Source organism: Manis javanica, chromosome X, assembly GCF_040802235.1.
Source record: "Manis javanica isolate MJ-LG chromosome X, MJ_LKY, whole genome shotgun sequence".
Classification (NCBI taxonomy): Eukaryota; Metazoa; Chordata; class Mammalia; order Pholidota; family Manidae; genus Manis; species Manis javanica.
The window spans coordinates 51679994-51703861 of NC_133174.1; the positions used below are offsets into that span (position 1 = coordinate 51679994).

The window sequence follows — 23868 nt, forward strand, 5'->3', positions numbered from 1 at the left end:
AAAATAATTAAAATGGCAAGGATCAAGGACAAGAAAAGAGTTTTAAAGGCAGCTAGAGAGAAAAAGGTCACCTATAAAGGAAAACCCATAAGGCTAACATCAGACTTCTTGACAGAAACCCTACAGGCCAGAAGAGAATGGCATGATATATTTAATACAATGAAACAGAAGGGCCTTGAAACAAGGATACTGTATCCAGCACGACTATCATTTAAATATGATGGCGGCATTAAACAATTCCCAGAAAAGCAAGAGCTGAGGGAATTTGCTTCCCACAAACCACCTCTACAGGGCATCCTACAGGGACTGCTCTAGATGGGAGCACTCCTAAAAAGAGCACAGGACAAAACACACAACATATGAAGAATGGAGGAGTAGGAATAAGAAGGGAGAGAGAAAAGAATCTCCAGACAGTGTATATAACAGCTCAATAGCAAGCTAAGTTAGGCAGTAAGATACTAAAGAAGCTAACCTTGAACCTTTGGTAACAACAAAACTAAAGCCTGCAATGGCAATAAGTACTTATCTCTCAATAGTCACCCTAAATGTAAATGGACTTAATGCACCAATCAAAAGACACAGAGTAATAGAATGGATAAAAAAGCAAGACACATCTATATGCTGCTTACAAGAAACTCACCTTAAACCCAAAGAAAAGCACAGACTAAAAGTGAAGGGATGGAAAATCATATTTCAAGCCAACAACAGTGAGAAGAAAGCAGGGGTTGCAGTACTAATATCAGACAAAGTAGACTTCAAAGCAAAGAAAGTAACAAGAGATAAAGAAGGACAGTACATAATGATAAAGGGCTCAGTCCAACAAGAGGATATAAACATTCTAAATATATATGCACCCAATACAGGAGCACCAGCATATGTGAAACAAATACTAACAGAACTAAAGAGGGAAATAGACTGCAATGTATTCATTTTAGGAGACTTCAACACACCACTCACCCCAAAGGATAGATCCACCAGGCAGAAAATAAGTAAGGACACACAGGCACTGAACAACACACTAGAACAGATGGACCTAATAGACATCTATAGAACTCTACATCCAAAAGCAAAAGTACATACATTCTTCTCAAGTGCACATGGAACATTCTCCAGAATAGACCACATACTAGCTCACGAAAAGAGCCTCAGTAAATTCCAAAATATTGAAATTCTACCAATTTTTCAGACCACAAAGAATTAAAACTAGAAATAAATTCTACAATGAAAACAAAAAGGCTCACAAACACATGGAGGCTTAACAACATGCTACTAAATAATCAAAGGATCAATGAACAAATCAAAATAGAGATCAAGGAATATATAGAAACAAATGACAACAACACTAAGCCCCAACTTCTATGGGACGCAGCGAAAACAGTCTTAAGGGGAAAGTATATAGCGATCCAGGCACACTTGAAGAAGAACATTCCCAAATGAATAGTCTAACATCAAAATTATCGAAACTGGAAAAAGAAGAACAAATGAGGCCTAAAGTCAGCAGAAGGAGGGACATAATAAAGATTAGAGAAGAAATAAACAAAATTGAGAAGAATAAAACAATAGCAAAAATCAATGAAACAAAGAGCTGGTTCTTTGAGAAAATAAACAAAATAGATAAGCCTCTAGCCAAACTTATTAAGAGAAAAAGAGAATCAACACAAATCAACAGAATCAGAAATGAGAACGGAAAAATCACTACAGACTCCACAGAAATACAAAGAATTATTAAAGACTACTATGAAAACCTATATATCAACAAGCTGGAAAACCTAGAAGAAATGGACAACTTCCTAGAAAAATACAACCTCCCAAGACTGACCAAGGAAGAAACACAAAAGATAAACAGACCAATTATGAGCAAAGAAATTGAAACAGTAATCAAAAAACTACCGAAGAACAAAACCCCGGGGCCAGACGGATTTACCTCTGAATTTCATCAGGCACACAGAGAAGAAATAATACCCATTCTCCTCAAAGTGTTACAAAAAAAAAAAAAAAAAGAAGAGGGCATACTCCCAAACTCATTCTATGAAGCCAACATCATCCTAATACCAAAACCAGGCAAAGACCCCACCAAAAAAGAAAATTACAGACCATTATCCCTGATGAATGTAGATGCAAAAATACTCAATACAATATTAGCAAACAGAATTCAACAGTATATCAAAAGGATCATACACCATGACCAAGTGGGATTCATCCCAGGGATGCAAGGATGGTACAACATTAAAAAATCCATCAATATCATCCACCACATCAACAAAAAGAAAGACAAAAACCACATGATCATCTCCATAGATGCTGAAAAAGCATTTGACAAAATTCAACATCCATTCATGATAAAAAACTCTCAGCAAAATGGCAATAGAGGGCAAGTACCTCAACATAATAAAGGCCATATATGATAAACCCACAGCCAGCATTATACTGAACAGCGAGAAGCTGAAAGCATTTCCTCTGAGATCAGGAACCAGACGGGATGCCCACTCTCCCGACTGTTATTTAACATAGTACTGGAGGTCCTAGCCACGTCAATCAGACAAAACAAAGACATACAAGCAATCCAGATTGGTAAAGAAGAAGTTAAACTGTCACTATTTGCAGATGATATGATACTGTACATAAAAATCCCTAAAGATTCCACTCCAAAACTACTAGAACTGATATCGGAATACAGCAACGTTGCAGGATACAAAATTAGCACACAGAAATCTGCAGCTTTCCTATACACTAACAATGAAGCAATAGAAAGAGACTTCAGGAAAACAATTCCATTCACCATTGCATCAAAAAGAATAAAATACCTAGGAATAAACCTAACCAAAGAAGTGAAAGACTTATACTCTGAAAACTACAAGTCACTCTTAAGAGAAATTAAAGGGGACACTAATAAATGGAAACTCATCCCATGCTCGTGGCTAGGAAGAATCAATATCGTCAAAATGGCCATCCTTCCCAAAGCAATATACAGATTTGATGCAATCCCTCTCAAATTACCAGCAATATTCTTCAATGAATTGGAACAAATAATTCAAGAACTCATATGGAAACACCAAAGACCCCGAATAGCCAAAGCAATCCTGAAAAAGAAGAATAAAGTAGGGGGGATCTCACTCCCGAACTTCAAGCTCTACTACAAAGCCATAGTAATCAAGACAATTTGGTACTGGCACAAGAACAGAGCCACAGACCAGTGGAACAGATTAGAGACTCCAGAAATTAACCCAAACATATATGGTGAATTAATATTTGATAAAGGAGCCATGGACATACAATGGCGAAATGACAGTCTCTTCAATAGATGGTGCTGGCAAAACTGGACAGGTACATGTAGGAAAATGAAACTGGACCATTGTCTCACCCCATATACAAAGGTAAACGCAAAACGGATCAAAGAGCTGAATGTAAGTCATGAAACCATTAAACTCTTGGAAAAAAACATAGGCAAAAACCTCTTAGACATAAACATGAGTGACCTCTTCTTGAACATATCTCCCCGGGCAAGGAAAACAACAGCAAAAATGAGCAAGAGGGACTATATTAAGCTGAAAAGTTTCTGTACAGCGAAAGACACCATCAATAGAACAAAAAGGAACCCTACAGTATGCGAGAATATATTTGAAAATGACAGATCCGATAAAGTCTTGACGTCCAGAATATATAAAGAGCTCACACGCCTCAACAAACAAAAAACAAATAACCCAATTAAAAAATGGGCAGAGGAACTGAACAGACAGTTCTCTAAAAAAGAAATACAGATGGCCAAGAGACACATGAAAAGATGCTCCACATCGCTAATTATCAGAGAAATGCAAATTAAAACTACAATGAGGTATCACCTCACACCAGTAAGGATAGCTGCCATCCAAAAGACAAACAACAACAAATGTTGGCAAGGCTGTGGAGAAAGGGGAACCCTCCTACACTGCTGGTGGGAATGGAAATTAGTTCAACCATTGTGGAAAGCAGTATGGAGGTTCATCAAAATGCTCAAAACAGACCTACCATTTGACCCAGGAATTCCACTCCTAGGAATTTACCCTAAGAACGCAGCAATCAAGTTTGAGAAAGACAGATGCACCCCTATGTTTATCGCAGCACTATTTACAATAGCCAAGAATTGGAAGCAACCTAAATGTCCATCGGTAGATGAATGGATAAAGAAGATGTGGTACATATACACAATGGAATACTACTCAGCCATAAGAAGTGGAAAAATCCAACCATTTGCAGCAATATGGATGGAGCTGGAGAGTAGTATGCTCAGTGAAATAAGCCAAGCGGAGAAAGAGAAATACCAAATGATTTCACTCATCTGAAGAGTATAAGAACAAAGGAAAAATTGAAGGAACAAAACAGCAGAGGAATTACAGAACCCAATAATTGACTAACAGTTACCAAAGGGAAAGGAACTGGGGAGGATGGGTGGGCAGGGAGGGATAACGGGGGGGGGGGGAGAAGAAGGGGGGTATTAAGAGTAGCATGCATGGGGGGGAGAAAGGGGAGGGTGGGCTGTACAACACAGAGAGGACAAGTAGTGATTCTACAACATTTTGCTAACCTGATGGACAGTAACCATAATGTGGTTTTTATGGGGGACCTGATATAGGGGAGAGCATTGCAAACATAGTATTCTTCATGTAAGTGTAGATTAAAGATTAAAAAAAAAAAGAAAGAAAGAAAAGGAGGATTACTCCTTGATAGGATAAAACTATTGGTAAATCAAAGATCAATGCATGCTTTGAATATCTTTAATGTTGATCACTTAAAGGGTGTCAGATGATCAGCTATGAAAGTACTCTTTTCTGATAATATTCCGTTCTCTTAATAAAAATAAAAAAGCAGTTGCTGTGTGTTGACCTCCAATGAGTTCTACACAGTGGTATAGAGGTCATGTCAAAGTGTGGGCAAAGGGTCTGTTTGTTTCTATGCAGAAGATCAAGGCCTAGCTTGGCTACCCAGAAAATGAACTAAGATATGATATGAGGAGGAGCTTCCGGCATCAGCACTCTCTGGGGGACTTGTGCCGGGGGATGATCAGCAAAAAGCCTCCACAGGGATCCGGACGATGCTGCGGTTGTGGCTGCATCCACCCCACCGTTTCCTGGACTTGCCACTGGAATGAGGAGGGAGATGTCTAGGCTGGCATGTGCATACAGTGAGACAACAAATTTGACCGGATCTGTACTGTTGGAACTCAACCAGGAGTTGGGAGGGGTGCAAGTTGTAGCACTCCACAATCTTATGACTATAGACTATCTACGGTTAAAAGAACATATGGGATGTGAACAGATCCCAGAAATGGGTTGCTTTAATTTGTCTGATTTCTCTCAGAGTATTCAATCACAGTTGGACAATATCCATCATATCATAGACAAATTTTCACAAATGCCTAGTGTGCCTATATGGTTTTCTTGGCTTCACTGGAGATGGCGGGTAATTATAGATTTGCTTTGTTTATGTCACCGTATTCCTATTATGTTAATATGTGAGCGCAAGTTAGTTAGTAGTTTAAAACCTATACATGCTTAAGGTACTCTACAAGAAGATATGTCAAAGAAATAATCAGTCCTCCCATGTTTTCTTCCATATGCTACCTCTATAGCTTTTCTCCTTCCTTCCTAATTACAACCCTTAAATAGAATTCGTGCCTCATATCGAATTTACCGAGTATCATAATTCCTCCAGGTGGTAAAGATACCTCGAGACAAGTGCTGGGCATAGAAGCCACAGGGCATAAATCTGCAAAGAAGTCAAAAGCTAACCTTTTCAAACAATATGGCTTCTCTCTCACTTACCAACTTTACATTTCCCTGTATGGCCCCAGAAGATGACTGGTTAGCCAGAGACGGGTAAGATTCCTCAAGGGAGGAACAACCTAAGACAGGCACAGTCGCAGGGGGGCCATCAGGTGAGAAATTGGGGATCCACAGAGGTGAGGCTCAGAACCTCACCCCCCGTTTTGAGAGAAATCTTCTGCATCCGTGGATGTTTTGCTGCCCTTGTCTAGCTTGGATTAATACTTAGTCCATAGGCACACACCTGATCATCTACATTTGCCCTCTTACAGCACTAAACTATGTTTTCTACCTTTATCTTTCATCTACCTACCACTTCAGCATTTTATTAAAAATAAAAATTATAATAATAATAAAGGGAGAAATGTGGGATCCACATATAAATCAAGTATAAAAATCAAACAAATATTCGTATTTCACCTGAATGTTTATAGTTCATAATCCGTGATCAAAACCGAAATTTTCTGTGATGTATGCCCTTGTACTGTTCACCATGTAAGAATTTATTCACTATGTATGAATTCGTTCACCATGTAAGAACTTGTTTGTTATGCTTCAGAAGATTGGAGACTGACGAGAATTAGGCTTGAGATGGATTAATGATTGTGCATTGAGCATTGACCCCCCCTATACAGAATTTTATTGTTGTTAACAACCATTTGATCAATAAATATGAGAGATGCCCTCTCAAAAAAAAATGACAAGATTGATTTACATTTACTGAAATGGAAAGATGTTCAAAATTAAGAAACTTACCTAGGAGTGTATAGTATGATCATATTTTTGTTGTTTATGCATGTATGTAGATTTATCTCTGCATAGAGGAATTGTGATGCCTTTGTTTGGTTCTCTATATTTTAGAAACACTCTATTTAATGAAAAAAATATTTCTTAATTGTAAAAGAGAGTCATCGTCTAATTCACTTATTGTGAAATAAATGTCTGTGCCTCCCAAAATTTATATGTTGAAATTTTACTTTCCAATAAGATGATAACAGTAGATGGGGCTTTGGGTGATGATTAGGATTAGATGAGATTATAAATATAGAACCCTCATGAATGGGATTAGTGCCATTTTAAGAATCATGAGAGAGTATGCTTCTTTCTCTGCTCTCCACCATGAGGTTATAGCAAAAAGATAGTTGTCTAGAAAGTGAGCTCTCACCAGACACCAAATCCACTGGCAGTATGATCATGGACTTCCCAGCATCCAGACTGAAAAATAAATATTTGTTAAACCACCCAGTCTCTGGCATATTATTAGAGTAGCCTGAATAGACTAAGACAGATATTGTATTGTAACCTTACTGTATTTTAACCTGATTTTATAAAGACATCGTGTCAAGAGTAGGAAAGAACCTAGAAAAAAAGGAAGCCTAAAAATAAGAATTGGTCAGTTTGGTCACCAGCAACAGGACTGAAAGTAGGAGGAGGCTAATGTATTTTGGCTGCTTTTTTTTTCAAGTACCAGGCAGTTTAGCAGGTAGTACTTTATATGTTAGCTCAGTTAAACTGCACAACCACCCTGTATGGAAGGTATAATTATTATCCTCATTTTTCAGATGAGGCCTTTGAGGTTCACAGAGAAATAACTTATTCAAGGACATACAGCTAGTAAATGGCAAAGCCAGGAGTAGAATCCAGGTCTCTATGTGTTCTACCTGCTGGAGGCCTGGGACATGTGTTTCCTAGAGAGGTAGGCTATGCTATGGGGCAAGGAGAGATCACTGGCCTCTTTTTTGGTCTGGAAGAAACAATTCCTGTTTTCATGAGGCTCCATGTATGCTGGGCATGGGGCAAGGGCCCTGGATGGGAATGAAGAGCCTGATCCCTGGACAGGTCTACCCTGATGTGAATGAACCAAATGGCATTCATTCAGATAGTATGCTTTTGTGAGTTAACTTCATGTTGGTCTTGTACTCACAGTTGATCAGTGACAGCTAGACCCTGTACTCTATAGTTCTGTCTAAAATCAGGCATCCTCTCTGAGACCTGTCTTGTCTTATTTTAACATCAGCAGGGCATACTTTAAACTACATGCAGATTTTCTGCCTTTATAAGGTGGTTCATCTGTTAAAACTAGGTCAGGGTACCTTTTGCTGAAGGCATGCCACCTTTCCTTTTATTAGTAGCTATTACACAGCAACCTCACATACACAGAAGATTGAAGGCTTTTAATTTTAGACCAAGAACTGTATCACCTTCAACCCAACATCTTCAAACTGGAACACAACTGCAGAAGATGTTCAGTGAGCAATTTGGCCCTGGCCTAAATAAATGGCAGTGAACATTCTGATGGGGTCGCCCACCCCTACCCCAACAGTATGACAGGTTCAAGACAACACACAAAGGGTCAACCATACATATTATTGTATCTTGGTAAGTTTATACTTCAGCTGCTGTGACAGTATTATTCTGTAAACCTGGGGCTAATAAAGATTCAGGTTCTCAAAGAACCTATGTAGCTTAGATTCTGATTGATATATCAGTTGCATGATGTCCATGCAGGCATGTGGCTAATATTAACACACCAGATTAACAATGGTGATATACTTGAATCCTTCTTCTAAAGCTGCCTGGTTAATATATCCCAAGGCAAAGGTCAATTGTTCCATCATCAATTTGGTTTGTATCTCTGGCTTAACATGTCCTAAAATCCTCATGGCACTTAGATGGACAACATTAAAGTCAGAAGTCTAGAATTAAGAGTTTTTATTCTTGGATAAATTCTTTTCATCTGAATGCCCAAATGACCTGTGAGACCAAATGCTACTAAAGTTATAGTAAACACATATACATATACAAATACTCTTACTATGAGTTATATTCCAAAAGGACTGAACTTGTTAGCTGTTCCTAAAGCCTGAGACACTGTTAACTAGAATACAGAATGAGCTCTGTTTCAGAACTAGGATACATGTTCTGCATGCCTATTGGCATTCACAAAATACAGAAACAACCTTGTCTGCAAATGTGAGTGAGGTAGGGACATAGAAATACTTTATGTGACCTGGTTTGGTGAACTGCATGTGAGGTGTGATCAGACATGAGTCTTTGAACAGTGATCACCTAGTGATTTTGGTGTACATATTCTCTCCTGCCTGGCAGGGGACCAATGATGTTTCAGCTGCAAAGAGGTAAACAAAGGTTTAGGACTCATGTGCCTTAGGGACATATTAAGGGAGAGAATACCACTCACCATCCTTAACCCTTTAAAAGAAAACTCAGAGTCACACTGACAAAGAGAAAAATATTGATAAAGAAAATACACAACTCAGAACATTCTTAAAGAAAGTTTCTACCAGTGTAAAAGACATCCTTAAAATAAAATATGTCAGCTATAGTACTGTCTGGAAAAGACGATCTTTCCTGGACCTTACTGGAGCACATGAAATGTTAAGTAGCAAGAATGCTGGTAATCCTGGACTTGTATATAACTCTTTTTGCTTAACCAGCCAGGTGTATTTCTGTATTACCTTATCTTCCCTCCTGCCCTCCCCTGACTTTCTCCACAATTGGGGTTTTCTGAGGGCTGTTACAGGGCTCTGTAAAGAGTCAACTCCATGAAAATGGTTGAAAGGCAACAAAGCTTTGGAGGGAAAGTGGTTTTTAGGTCACCCCCAAAGCTTTAAAAAACACGAAGGGACAGGGCATTGGACTTAACATGGAAGTTGTTGGTCTCACACAGGCCAACTTCTGAACATGTTTTTGTTTAACTTAAGCAAGACACACAGACCTAGATTAGACAGCTGCTTTTAAGGTGAACTTGCTTTTTTTATGTGAAGACAAGTAACAAGTCACAGAGCATGTAACACACTTTTACTTGCAGAGACACCTAAAGGAGACATGGGTTGTGTGATTGGTGATGAAACCAATATTTCCTGTTTAAGGGGAAGGTACAGACCATCAGTCTCATAGTCAGAATCAGAGAAGACATGTTCTGTACAACTCAAAAATCATTATTTTTGTCTTGGAAAAGCTTCTATGCTGCCATCAAATGCTTTGAAAACAAAATTGCCTTTAAAAAGACAACAAACTGAGAGTCTTTTGCAACCCTAAATCTTTTCCCTTGTCCTTTGTCTGTTAGGTGTCATCTAATAGCCAAGCCACTTCTTCACATTTTATATATATTTTTAAAATTCTTGTAGGAAAAACTTAAGGCTAAATGCATGTCTACTTTTTGTCTGTTTTTAAATGTCCATATCAAAAGTCAGGATTTGGCAGTTAGAAGAAAGCCATCAGATTTGGTTGGAATCATATCTGTCTGTATCATACATAGGATTCTTGGAGGGAGAGGCCTGAGGGTAGGGAACAGATTGGTACAACAGATATAACTAAATCATATACACTGGGAATTAAGAGAGAATGTGAGAACAATCTTCCCAGGAATAAACCAATCCAAAGTATAGTATACCCCTTTTGAAAGAAGTATTTTTCTTTAAGGTAATTTATATTTCCCTATCACGTCCCGCCACCTAGGGCGATGGCAGGAGAATGATCACCGAAGGCCTGGTTCGTTAGGAATCTTTATTATGGGCGTCCGAGCATCCATCTAGCGAAAGGCAAAGGCAAAAAACAACAACCACACCACTTCCTCCAGGGCAGCAGCTTATATAGCATATCCCAACCAATCAGTTGACTGATCACGCGCCAGGTTCAGTCTTATTGGAAACATGTGAAAAGCATGCTATGAGCACGAGCATGGAAATGGGGACAAGCCAATCATGGAGACATCCTTATGCGCTGAGCTGTAGGGCCAGGAAGGGTGGTGTCTAGGAAGCAGGTGCCATCTTTAGGTCATTGTCCAGCTAGAGTGGGGCTCAGCCTCGGCTGTAGGCCGGGCCCCCACATCTCCCCCTTTATTGTGTTATAACCAAAGGGCTGTCAGGATCATGCCTGTCTTAGGTTGTCCGGAGTCTGCGGCATTCTTACCCGTCCTCAGGCAACAGACAACTTAGGTCTGCACCCTGTCTTACGTTGATATGCGCAGCTCCCGATCTTACCCGTCCTTGACTACTGATCCAGCATATTAAGCCATACTCTAGGGGAGATGCCTTCCTCTAGCGCTGCCATGGCCTGCAACAGGACCTTCCGTTCTCCCCGTTGCTATTTTTGTATGGAACAGACTTTCCTCCAAAGCAGGAGGAGGCCCACAATTAGCAATATTCCTATGACACCTACACCTTACCAGGCTTTGGTGGCATTTAACACAGCTTCAGCTATTTGAGCTACGGAGAGCATCTCTACCTTCTTGGAGCTAACATTCAAAATTTCTAACCGTAGCTGAGTGGTGAGCTCGTCAAGCTCACTGGACCAATTTGTGGTTAACATCTTGCCTAACTGTCTGGACAAGTTGGCAGCTTTAGAATAATAATGAAAAGGAATACCAGTAATACACCCTCATATACGCAGCACACAGACAACACCTCCCCCAAGAGGTCCAATTGTTCTTGAAGAAGGTTCATGCGTTGGTTGACCAAGGCCATCCCATTCTTAAAATGGCCGTTGATGACGTTCTGCGTTGTCATTGCTGAGGCAGTGGCCTGGGACAGACCATTCAGCATCTCTGCCATAGGAATGGTGATAGTCAGCACGGCGGTGGCTGCAGCTGCAGCTCGGTTCCGCTGTTGCCTGCTGTAGGATCCATGGCAGGAGCAGAAGCAGTGCGATCATCTTGTACCTCTGCTCCGGGGTTTTCCACTCTGCGTATCAGACGTTCAGGCACCCAAACGGGGTTCTGCTGGTCCTGTGGAAAAACACAAACCGAGCCTTGGGTCCAGATTATCACTGGGTCCGGGCCTTTCCATGTTCCTTCCAACACATCCTTCCACAAAACTTTAGGCATGTGTTTTGGATTGGATTGTTGGCCGTGCCGCTCTGCTGCACTGCGGCCATTTTTGTCCAGTGTTAAAAAGTTTAAAATGAATAATATGATGTGTAATTTGTCTCTGGGGGATCTAAAGTCTTCTCCTATTCCCCCTTTTTGTTTATATAAGGCATTCTTGAGGGTGAGGTGGGTGCGTTCCACCATACCCTGACCCTGAGGGTTGTAGGGAATGCTGGTAGTATGTTTGATGTCTAGAGTTTTGACAAAGGTAAGGAATGGTTTGGATGAATACGCTGGCCCATTGTCCGTTTTCAGATGCTTGGGCTTTCCCCAGGCCGAAAATGCTTGCAAACAATGGGAAATGACATCCCGAGATTTCTCCCCCGTGTGGCAGGATGCAAAGATAACACCTGAGCAGACACATGTGTCCACAGACACATGAACATATTTCATCCTGCCAAATTTGGGGATGTGAGTGACATCCATTTGCAAATGTGGTTGGGAAGCAATCCTTTTGGGTTAACCCCTGTGGGGGTAGGGGGAAGAAGTGATACACACCACTTGCAGCTGACCACTATGGCTCTCGCCTGTTCTCTAGTGATCTGGAACTTCAGGCGGAGGGTGTTGGCATTAGCGTGAAATTTCTTGTGAAATAGATTGGCCTGTTCCGCAGGGTCTGTTACCACAAACATAGTAGATTCCCTAGTCAGGGAATCTGCGTGATGGTTTCTCTCGGCGAGGGGCCCCGGAAGGGAGGTATGAGCTCTTATATGTCCAATGAAAAAGGGGTCTGAATGGTCCCAAATTATCTGCTGTAGGCATCTAAGAATATTTAAGACAGATGAGGAGGGGTTAATGTGACCTGCGCACTCTATTGCAGAGACGGCATTCACTACATACTGGCTGTCTGATAGAAGGTTAAAGGGTTCCTTTGGAAAGAGCTCAAACGCTCGCATCACTGCCAATAGTTCTGTCTGTTGGGCCGAGGTAGTCACGAACTTGAAGGTCCACGAGCCATCATCAGTGACTATGGCCCCAATGCCAGTTTTAGAACCATCAGTGAACAGTACTCTTACTTTAGGTATGGGTTTATGTCTGGTGTTTCTCGGGAAAACAACTGGGTTAGACAAGCAAAATTGTAGCCACGGATGCTTTGGGTAATGATTGTCAAAGGAGGCTTGAGAGACGGTGTGTACAATGGCCCATGTGTCACAAGAGGCAAGGCACTCTAACTGTGTCACTGAGTATGGAGTTATGATAATAGAGGGCGCTATTCCAAAGGTTTTGACTGCCACCTTGATTCCCTTGAGGATTAAGTCTGCTATAGACTGTGGGTACCAAATCAATGTCTTTCCTGGTGAATGAGCTAAATACACCCACAAAAGGGGTCCCTCTTGCCAGAGCACGTCTGTGGGGCTATGACTGCTGGGAAGCGTAATAAAGGAAAGAGGTTTCTGATAATTTATTCTATCCACTTGAGCAAGTTCTAAACGGGATTGGACGAGTTCCAATGCCCTTCTTGCCTGATCAGTGAGTGAGCGGGGTGATGTTAGATCTGGGTCACCTCTCAGTATAGCATAGAGAGGTCGGAGCTCTTCATCAGTAAGCTTTAGGAAGGGTCGCACCCAATTTATATCACCAAGCAGTTTCTGGAAATCATTAAGATTTTTTAGGTGATCTGTCCTTATAACTATTTTCAAGGGTCTGGCCAGGGTGCATTCTAATCTCATTCCTAAATAACTCTTGGCATTAGTCTTCTGGATTTTTTTCTGGGGCTATACCCAGGCCCCATTTTTGGAAGTGCGACTGCAAGAAACAGAGACCTTGCTCTAGCTCCCTGCTGCTCTCATGACACAAAAGGATGTCATCCATATAATGATAGATGATCATGTTAGGAAACTTTCCTCTGACAACTGACAAAGCCTTACTCACATATAGTTGACAGATAGTGGGGCTATTGGCCATTCCCTGCGGTAATACTCTCCATTCATAGCGCTCATCTGGGCGGTCATGGTTAATGGCAGGTATGGTAAAGGAAAATTTGGCACAATCTTCAGGGTGAAGGGGGATAGAAAAGAAACAGTCTTTGATATTCACAACTATCATTTCCCAATCCTTAGGCAGGGCCATGGGCAGTGGCAAACCCAGTTGTATTGAGCCCATAAGCACCATCTGCTTATTTACAGCTCTAAGGTCATGTAAAAGCCTCCACTTCCCTGTTTTCTTTCTTATCACAAAAATAGGTGTGTTCCAGGGGGAGGTAGAGGCCTGAATATGCTTGGCAGCAAGCTGCTCCTGTACTAAAGTGTGGGCTGCTTCCTTCTTCTCTTTAGTAAGGGGCCACTGAGGAACCCACACAGGATTCTCAGATCACCACTGAATCTTTATTTGCTGTTCTCCTTCAGTGGCCCCGAGGAAAAACCCAGCCCGGGCCCTCCAAATCGACTGGGCGTAATGTTAGACAAAGGAATGGGCTTTTCTCGACCTGACAAGTTCTTCCCAAGTCCACCTGTCCCGGGGTAGCCCTGTCTTTTCATAATGCAGTTAGACTGTTCGCTGTAGAAAGTTTCTGTGATCAATTTGAGATTCATTTGGGTTAATACATCTCTTCCCCAGAGGGACACAGGTATGTTTAGCACAAAGGGTTGGATTATCCCCTCATGCCCTTCTTGGTCCATCCAAGACAGTGAAGCAGCACTACATAGGGGCGCTTGGGCTATCCCGAGTCCTCTTAAGGTTTGTGCAGCTTGATTTAAAGGCCATTCCTTCGGCCATTCATCTTCCTTTATGATACTACGGTCTGCTCCTGTGTCCAGCAATCCTGAGAAATGCCTACCTCTGATCTCTAAGGTGTGCATGGGCCTGGTTCCCAAATCCAATGTAAGACAAGTCAGCAGAGCCCCAGAAGACCCAAACCCTTGCTGTCCTCGAACAGCATTTTTATGAGCATACAAATCATGTTTGCTAGGAAGCATAAGAATTTGAGCAATGCGATCTCCTGGGCTAATAGCCATGATTCCTCGTGGGGAGGAGACCATAATTTTAACTATTCCTTCATAGTCTGGATCTATAACTCCTGGGTGTACTATTAACCCTGCTTTAGTAGTGGAGCTCCGGCCCAATAAGAGACCCACTACTCCTTTTGCCAAAGGTCCCTTAAAATCTGACTCTACAACTTGAACTCCCATCTCGGAGGTCAATACAAGTCTGGTGGCGGCACAGATGTCCACTCCTGCGCTTCCTGCTGTTGCTCTCCGTGATCCCTCGGTGCTGGGTGAACTCCCTGATCTGTCAAAGGGTGGTGAGTTCTGGGTATCTGTTGAACCACCCCATACATTTGCGGGCCCTGAGGTGGAGGGCCCCTCCTCCCGTTTTCTGGCTCTTGAGGGGGCAGCGGTCGGCCTTCCACATCTACCACTGACCAACACTCACTGGCCCAGTGATTTCCTTTTCTACATCTCAGGCATAATCTTGGTTTGGGCCTGCTAGCAAGTTAGTTGGCTTCCTTCAACTTGGGACAATCTCTTTTCAAATGACCCATTTGTTTGCAGTAGAAACAGGCCCCAGGAGGGGTTGACCTGCCACGAGCATCTCTCAATCCCTGAGTTATGGCTGTGGCCATAACCTGTCCTTGCACCAAGCTGTCATTAATGTCCCTACAAAGCTTAATATAAGTACTCAGATCTTTGTTCTTCCAGGGTCTTATGGCCTCCCTACACCATTTGTTGGCCTGCTCATAGGCCAGCTGCTTCACAAGGGGCATAGCAGTATCAACATCACCAAGTATGCGACCGGCTGTTTGCATCAGTCTGGCTAGAAAGTCTGCATATGGCTCATTAGATCCTTGCAACACCTTTGACAGCTGACCCTGTAGGTCACCTGTGCCTTGCAGCGTCTTCCAGGCCCTCATTGCTGCCGTGGCTATTTGCATATATACCACTGGGGGGAATCCTACCTGATTATGTTGACCCAAATATGGACCCGTGCCCATCAACATGTCTAAGTTCCATTGATGATTACCTGCTGCGGCATTACACCGAGCCGTGTCCTGTGAAAATTCTTGCCAGGCGTCTTAAATGTCAGGTACTGACCTCCAGAGAGGGCTGCTCTTGCTACATTGGCCCAATCATCCGGCGTCAGATTAAGAGAAGCTACTGACTCCACTAAAGAAACAGTGAAAGCTGCCTGGGGGCCATACGTTGTGGATGCTTCCTTCAGACTTTTAATGACCTTGAAATCTAGGGCTTGATGATACCTCTGTTGTGTATTAGGGTCTTCAAATACAGGGAAAGTGGCACTTCCTTGTTCTCTCAGCCACTCCCTCCACCCCCCTCTTTCTAGTCCTTGATTGCAATCACACGTACGACAACAGGGCTGTACGTGATACAGGGGCAGTTCTGCAAATGAAGCCAGAGGAAGAGGGGGGGCTGATGGCACCATTTTCAAGGACGGTTTCAGGGTTGTTGAGAGGGGGGTGTCCTTAGACTCCTCTTCCTCTTTCTGTTGCCTCAGCTGCATTAGGGAGGGATAACTGCGGGGGATAGGGCGTTCCTTCCTCTGGGCGATTCTAAGTCTCCTTATATGCTTTTTTAATTCCTCCCCCAATAGCTCCCCTTCCTCATCTGTAGATCCTCCTCGCTCGGACCCCCTCTCTGAGGTCCTAGCGGAGGATCTTTCCTCCCGGACATCTTCCAGGACTTCCTCCTCCTCTCTTATAGCCTCTCTGCAGCTTGGCTTATCCTCCTTAAGGCACCCCCTGACTAGACTCCATATAGGAATCGTCCCTACCGGGAGCGGTTCCGCTTGATCTGCTTTGCGCAAATCGTTCCCTAGTCTTTCCCACAAGGGTGCAGTGATCCTTCCCTCATCCAAAAACCACTGCGCATGCTTCTCAACAGTATGTAAGAAAGCCCTCGCGGTTTTAGCCTTTAATGAAGTTCCATTAGCCCTTAGGAGTGCCCGGAGTGGTTCCTCCACCCACATCCTAGACACCTCTGAACCCACAGTGCAGAGGAAAGGAGGCTGACTCTATTGTAAGTTGAGGTTACGTGCGCCTGCGCTCGTACCCCTGAATTGAGTCTCCTTACAGCCTGAGAGTCCTCGCTAACTGGTTTTCGTCGCTTCCCGCGAACTTTAGTCTACGTCGCTTTACCTGCGAACTTTCCACAGCGCTCTTATTCTTTCGTGAGGAAACACAGAAACATATACAGACTAAGACAGAACAAGACAAGGAACACAAAGGCTAAACACACACACCACAATTGCTTGCATTCGCACGACCTGATGTTGCTTTCACTTTGTCCCTGACCATACTCACCACTCTCCAAAATGTCAGTCACTCGTGTAACTCTTCCAAAGGGTGTCCACTCAGATCGCTGCAGGGTGAGAAGTTCCACTCCATCCTCGGATGCCAGGTTTTCGTCCCGGGTTTCGGCACCAGCTATCACGTCCCGCCACCTAGGACAACGGCAGGAGAACGATCACTGAAGGCCTGGTTCGTTAGGAATCTTTATTATGGGCGTCCGAGCATCCATCTAGCGAAAGGCAAAGGCAAAAAACAACAACCACACCACTTCCTCCAGGGCAGCAGCTTATATAGCATATCCCAACCAATCAGCTGACTGATCATGCGCCAGGTTCAGTCTTATTGGAAACATGTGAAAAGCATGCTATGAGCACGAGCACGGAAATGGGGACAAGCCAATCATGGAGATTTCCTTATGCGCTGAGCTGTAGGGCCAGGAAAGGTGGTGTCTAGGAAGCAGGCGCCATCTTTAGGGCATTGTCCAGCTAGAGTGGGGCTCAGCCTCGGCCGTAGGCTGGGCCCCCACATTTCCCTATACAATTGTTTGAAAAAGGGCCACTTTATAGTGTTTTCATAGATTTTCCAGTGGTATATCAATGCTTAATAATATCAAGTAAAGGTACTAAATGTTTAATAAACGCTAGTAATATAACAAAGATCTGAGAGTTATTAAAGTTCTCTTTCTGGCAAATTCAGGTTAAGCTTAAGTATTTTCCAGTTTGGTCTGAAAAGCACATCTTAAAAAGACTTGAATTCCTTCTGGTTGGAAGTGATCAGGGAAAGATTTTACTTTCATTCAAGTGTGTGGTGTGTCTTAGACAAAAGGTATCTATGTATGTTGACAGGCAATAACAACTGACTTGGCAGTAACTGAACACAGTTTCTAGGGTGACTTTTCAAAGATACCTGTGTCCAATATATATGCACTACAAGCTTTCTATTCCTCCACTGTTAGTTACAAACAGTTTCAGGTTTTCGTTCATATAAGAAACCCTAATCCTGAATTTCTTCTTTAAAAAGTAGACTATAGTTATTCCTTAGGTTTATTATTTAGGGTTGTTTTATATATTATCATGAGAAATCTGGCATTCTATAAACTGAGTAACTAATTAGTGAATTAAAAAAAATGGTGTTCATGCAGAATCTGAGCATGACCACAAGCATAGGCACAGAGCTTGTCTCATGCTTAGAAAAGATAAGCAGTAACTCCAGGCCTGTGAAACTTGTTTAGGAAACAGGCAGAGGTCAGGTTAATGGATGAGACAGTGGCAAATGGATAAATGCCTCCTCCCTATTTAAGTGGAATAGTTACATGAGAATGGGATTTCTTCTCAGGGAACTGGAAGGGTAGGGCAGTGTGGGAGGGAATCACATTCTTTAACAGCACAGATGCTATATGAGTATGAAATGAAAGCCACTAATAGATAATTTTTTCTAGCAAACCCACCAACTTTCCTTCAGGAGTCTTCTCTCTATTGCTAAGCTCCTGACTACAGATAGCTACTGGGTTTTTATCAGTGTATGAATATTTCTATTCCACTGAACATTTTGCTTCTCTCATATTTTCAAATCTAAATATAAAACAGGGGGTATTTGGTTTTGAGAATAAACAGGGGATTTGCACAAGGTTTTCCTTCATTGGGTGTATGTTATACACAAGCAAAAATGGGACACGTTGGGGAATAAAAATAATAAAGTCCAAACAAATTAACCTCACAGATGTTTAGGCTGAAATGGATTCCATGGCATTAGATCCTCAACAAAATAAGAGAGTCTTAAACATTTTTATTTTTGCTTTTGGAAATACCAGTGTTGCTCTTTACCACTTCTCAGTTTAGAATTGTATTGAAAAGACCTTTTCATTATTAATTTTGTTTTGGATCTAAAAAATAAGGCTTGGTACTATGTACTGCTTTTTTTCAGGTCTGTAGAAATAAGTCTGAGACTTTAAAACTAATTTTTATAAGATTTGCAAAAGCTGCATTTTGCCATTTGCCTTTTTCCTTTACCTGAAAAAACCTTAACAGTTTATCTGGACTATCATGCTAGTTAATGGACTATAAAACTTAGACTGAGATATGGGAAAAAGCTCTGGATATAGAGCAAGATCGAGAATAGACTTGCTTGTAGCATATGATTGATATGTCATCTTCTTTGACAACTTCCCCATAAAGCCAGGGTTAGGTGGAGCCACAAGTTAAAATGATTTGCAAAAATCCCAGTTTTTCCCGCAGAAGTAAGAAGTCAAATGACAACAGGCAACATCTGATGATTTGAGTTTTATATAGACAAGGACCAAATTGTGGAAAGGGGATCAGAGGAGATACATTAGGAAATCACCTTGATACTTTAAAATTATAGAAGCAAGGCAGTTATCAAGAAGAGATAAGTAGAAAAATGGCCTCTGTATAAATAGAAAAGACTCAAATGGATTAGTTCTTTAAAAACACAATTAAAACAGTTACCAGAAAAATGGCCATAGACATATGGAAAAAGACAACCAAAAATGATTTAGTGTTCTTCCTCTAAAGAGGAAGGTTGTTTTGGGTCCATATTTTAGCTAAGGGTAAGAAATCAAGGAACTATCTTAGATCTTCCCTCCTACTTCTAACACTTAAAAGGCCCCTCATTTCTAAGAGAAAAGTAACTAATAAGGTAATCCTTTAGAGATGTCTATGTTTACAACTGACTGTGGTAGTAGCAGGGATGGCTCTTTCACTAAGACATCTCATTTTTTAGCTTAAACCAGACAGAGTATTTGGAATAGACATCTTGTGTGAGGACCTGAATTCTTGGCAGTAGGAGTTCTGAAAATGCTGACAATATATAGTGTATGACTCACACATCCCTATAGGAAAGTGTACAGCAAAAGTATAAACCCCAAAGGAAAAATCTGGTGTTTAAAAATAAGAAACACATTTCTTCCCTCAAGAGTATTTGGGCCTGCTATAAGAATAGATTTTTTTAAATGTGCCAATTGTATCTAAAAATCCACAAACTTGATGTGACTGCCAATTGTATCTAAAAATCCACAAACTTGATGTGACACCTACAGTGTCTAAAACAGGCCTCTCTTTAGGTCTTTTTATGAAGACCAGTGGTTTTGCTTCTGCAGGCACTAGAAGTCCGAGATACTAGATTGGTTCCATGATTTCATTTTCCTTAACGATCAACCTCCTTCAACAGGGTCTTAATTCTCCACTGTTACAATCTTTTCACTTTGTTCTCATGCTATAGCAGTAAGGATAGAAAAGTAGAGGAAGTTGATCGTTAAGGAAAATGAAATCATGAAACCAGTCTAGTATCTCAGCAACATTTCTGATGTTAAATCCCGTTCTAAAACAGTAACATACTCTCTTTCTTGCCTACATTCTGGGCTGCTTGACATGTATATACTATTTGATTAATCAGTAAAGGCCCTAAATCCCCTACCAGATTCTTAAGTGGGAAAAGGGGTGCCCTGGCTCCCCTCATTTAAAACAATTAGAAAAGCAGCATATCTGTCATTTGGACAAAGATAATTGTGGGTACTGCAGGTGTACCTAGCATGGAGGCAGATAGTAGCTAACTGTTGCTTGGTGCAGCCTGCCTCCTTGGTACTGCTTTTGGTGATTTCTATGTCTTCAGAGATGCCCATGCTCCCAGAGGAGCTCATGGACCCAGAGATACTAATGTCTCCAGGGAAGCCCACTGCCCCAGAGAACTCCCTGGCCTCAGAGATGCCTGTGTCACTAGAGAAGTATACATCCCCAGAAATGTTTGTGGCCCTAAGGCTGCCCATGATTCCACAACAGTCATGGTGGAAGTCTGTACACTGGCTTTTCACTTGATCCATCTGAACGCGAAGGACTCCTTCTCTAGACAGGGTGCCATTTTCCACCAAGGTATTCAGGTCTCCATCGATACCCATAAAGCCAAGGGGATTGGCCAAAGGACACCCCAGATAGTGAAATAATAAATTCCCTAATTTAGAACAGGTACAGATTTCTTCTGGTACTTCATTATGGGCTTTCAGTTTCTGTCACAGGAACAAGGAATGGTTGAAACAAATTAGAAACAGGAGAAAAATTAGGCAAATATGTTGACCTGCAGAGATCCTGACTGCTGTCACTTATATGGTAGCAAGTGACCTTTTGCCTCCTCCTTACCATCTTATCATCTTTTCTTCATCACTTGACATAGTACTTTAAAAGCCCTATCATAAAGGATCTGCAAGCATCTTGTATCTATAAATGTTCTCTATTCTGATAAATGTAGTTATATTACTGAAAGGTAAAGGAGTAAATAACTAACATTTATTGAATACCTCTATGTGCTGGGCACTTTACATACAGTACTTCCTTTTACAGTTATAAAATCCTACTAGTTAGGTATTAGTTATATTTTACAGATGAGAAAACTGAGGTTTAGAGAATTTAAGTAAGTAACCCCAGTTCACACATTTAGGAAGTGGTACAGCTGGGATCTGACCCTTCCTCTTCTTGATGCTAAAGTCTTACTTACCCCATGTTACCTCCAATGGATATTTTCACTTTCAGGGAAATTGCAATGATTAACTGATACTTTACAAATAGTGATTCTTAACTTTTTAATAGATTTTTTTTTTAAATCTGAAGAAAAAGATGGACCTTCTTTTCAGAAAACTGCATGCATGCACATGTGTGTGCATGAGACAGCACACACACAGATTTTCAGTAAAATTTACCCCTGAAGGGCATCTGTGGACAGCTATGGGTTCATGGACTAGTTAAGAGCTCTTGCCTCAGGGTACAGGCATAGCATTTTTATTTTCCTGAAAATCATACAATCACATACACACAAAAACAAATGTGATAACCTTTGGAGAGTAGAACTGAATGGGTAGGTGGCTGGGGGACTCTCAAACTTTTCATTTTGTACATTTTTGTATTTTGTATATTCTAACTTTACACTTTTACTACCTTTTAAAAAACATTTACTACCTTTTTAAAAACATTAACAGGATTATCTGAGTGATAATATTATGGGCCAGTTTTGTTTTTCTTCTCTGTGTTAATACAAGAATGTTAGTAATAGTTATATATATATATTTTAAAAGGAAGACTTACTTACTTTAAACTCAGAAAGTGATCTTATTCTATCTAGAATGAATCTCATTCTCTCTCAGGAGATAGATGAGTAAGAGGGCTGGGTCTAGAGTAGGGGACTTACTCTGGGGGCCTTGTGGAAAAGGCTATTAATAGTTAAAAGAGGAGGCACAGACTGTAGGAAAAATTTTCCCTACTTCTCAGTTTCTGTTTAGGGCTAGGCCTTCTTGGGGCTACTGCTTTCCTTTGTTTCCTATGATTTTAAGTTATACTTCAGTTTTATCTCTTCTTTTTCTTCTTTTTTAAAACATGGAACCATGTAACTGACTGTTGCCTTCCAAGATAACATCCAAAAGTTTGGGAATTGATATAATCACAATGCATTTTTTCCACAAAAAAGGATATTTGTTTACTTATAGGGAGCAGAAAAGCTATGCTGTATCTGACCTAAAGTAGGTTTCATGCCTAGTTCTTAAAGAGCAAACCATTTCCAATAATTTTTTTCTACAAGATATCTTTTCCCTTTCATTCAAATACACACATGGCGACCCTTAGATTCCAGAAGCAGCTCAGCATTTTCCATATTTTGAAAGGACCTTCTTTAACCTATAATTAAAAACAAGTGTCTGACTTTGGTTTTGCTGGTATTGTAAAGCAAAATCATACACATAGCATGACCACTCAATGAACAGAGTTTGAAATCTAAAATGGGAAGGAAATCAAAATTTTTGTAAGGTTTTCCTAATTGGAAACATAACAATTTCATTGTTCCTATCAGTACACCGAAGATGTTATTCTTTTGATGGCTAACAAATGTCAGTATGATTTCCCTGCCATTCCCTCTTGTTTCTCCTAATAAATCCATCCAAATCCTAAACGGAACAAACCCACTTGTTTAATTAACTAGTTGAGTATATTTACCACTTTCCATTGGAGGTAAGAAAGAGTTGTGCCCCAGAGCTTTGTAGACACAGGACACCTGGAAGCCAGAAAGTATAACAAGCCAGCCAGGAAGCTTCTCAGAGTAACAATTCAACTCCAAGTGGGCTGGACCTACCCAGAAGGGACGAGAGTCTCCTCACCTTTTCTAATTTGTGCACATCTATGTCCAGCTTTTCCCTCTGCTTCTTAATTTCCAGGCCAGGAGGCTTTCTAGCATATTTTGCTTGGGTTGGAGCCCTTTGTTAAAGCGGTTACACATTTCACACCAGAACCTTGAATAAAGAAAAATAAAAATAAGTGGGTTAATTTAGCTGGGGGAATAGATTACTATATTTTCCTTGTGTCAGGGAAATGTTAGATTGCTAGGTGGGAAGATGTCAAAAGTAAGGGAGTTCTGATGTTATTAAAAAAAATTGGGCATGCTTATAATTTGAGTAAAGTTCATCATCTTCTTTATTCATTCATCTATTGATGGACACTTAGATTGCTTCCATACCTTGGCTATTGTAAATGATGCAGCAGTAAACATAGGGGTGCATATATCTTTTTGAATCAGGGATTTTATTTTCTTTGGGTAAACTTCTAGAAATGGAACAACTGGACTGAATGGTATTTCTAGTACATGTACACAATGGAATATTATTCAGCCATAAAAAGAAAAGAAATCCTGCCATTTGCAACAAAATGGTTGGATCTAGAAGGTATTATGCTCAGTGAAATAAACCAGGCAGAGAAAGACAAATACCATATGATTTCACTTATTTGTGGAATAAAGTACATAACAAAACAGAATGAACAAAAAAGCAGTAGACTCATAGACACTGAGAAGTACCTGGTGGTTACCATGAGGAAGGGGATGGAGTGAACGGGTGGGGAGGGCAAAGGGGATAAAGTGGCACAAAAATTCTCAATCATAATGTAGGTTGGTCA

At 41.1% G+C, this 23868-nt stretch overlaps 1 protein-coding gene across 1 annotated transcript in view; it reads right to left on the reverse strand.

Annotated features, from left to right (window-relative positions):
* Positions 1 to 20241: 20241 nt before the first annotated feature.
* The window catches only part of MTMR8 (myotubularin related protein 8), a 125863-nt gene continuing 122236 nt past the window's right edge, over positions 20242 to 23868 (reverse strand). Inside the window, 3 exon segments of the mRNA XM_037001598.2 lie at positions 20242 to 20948; positions 23079 to 23135; positions 23138 to 23210. Coding sequence (XP_036857493.2) covers positions 20370 to 20948; positions 23079 to 23135; positions 23138 to 23210 — 709 coding nt within the window. The 3' untranslated portion in view covers positions 20242 to 20369.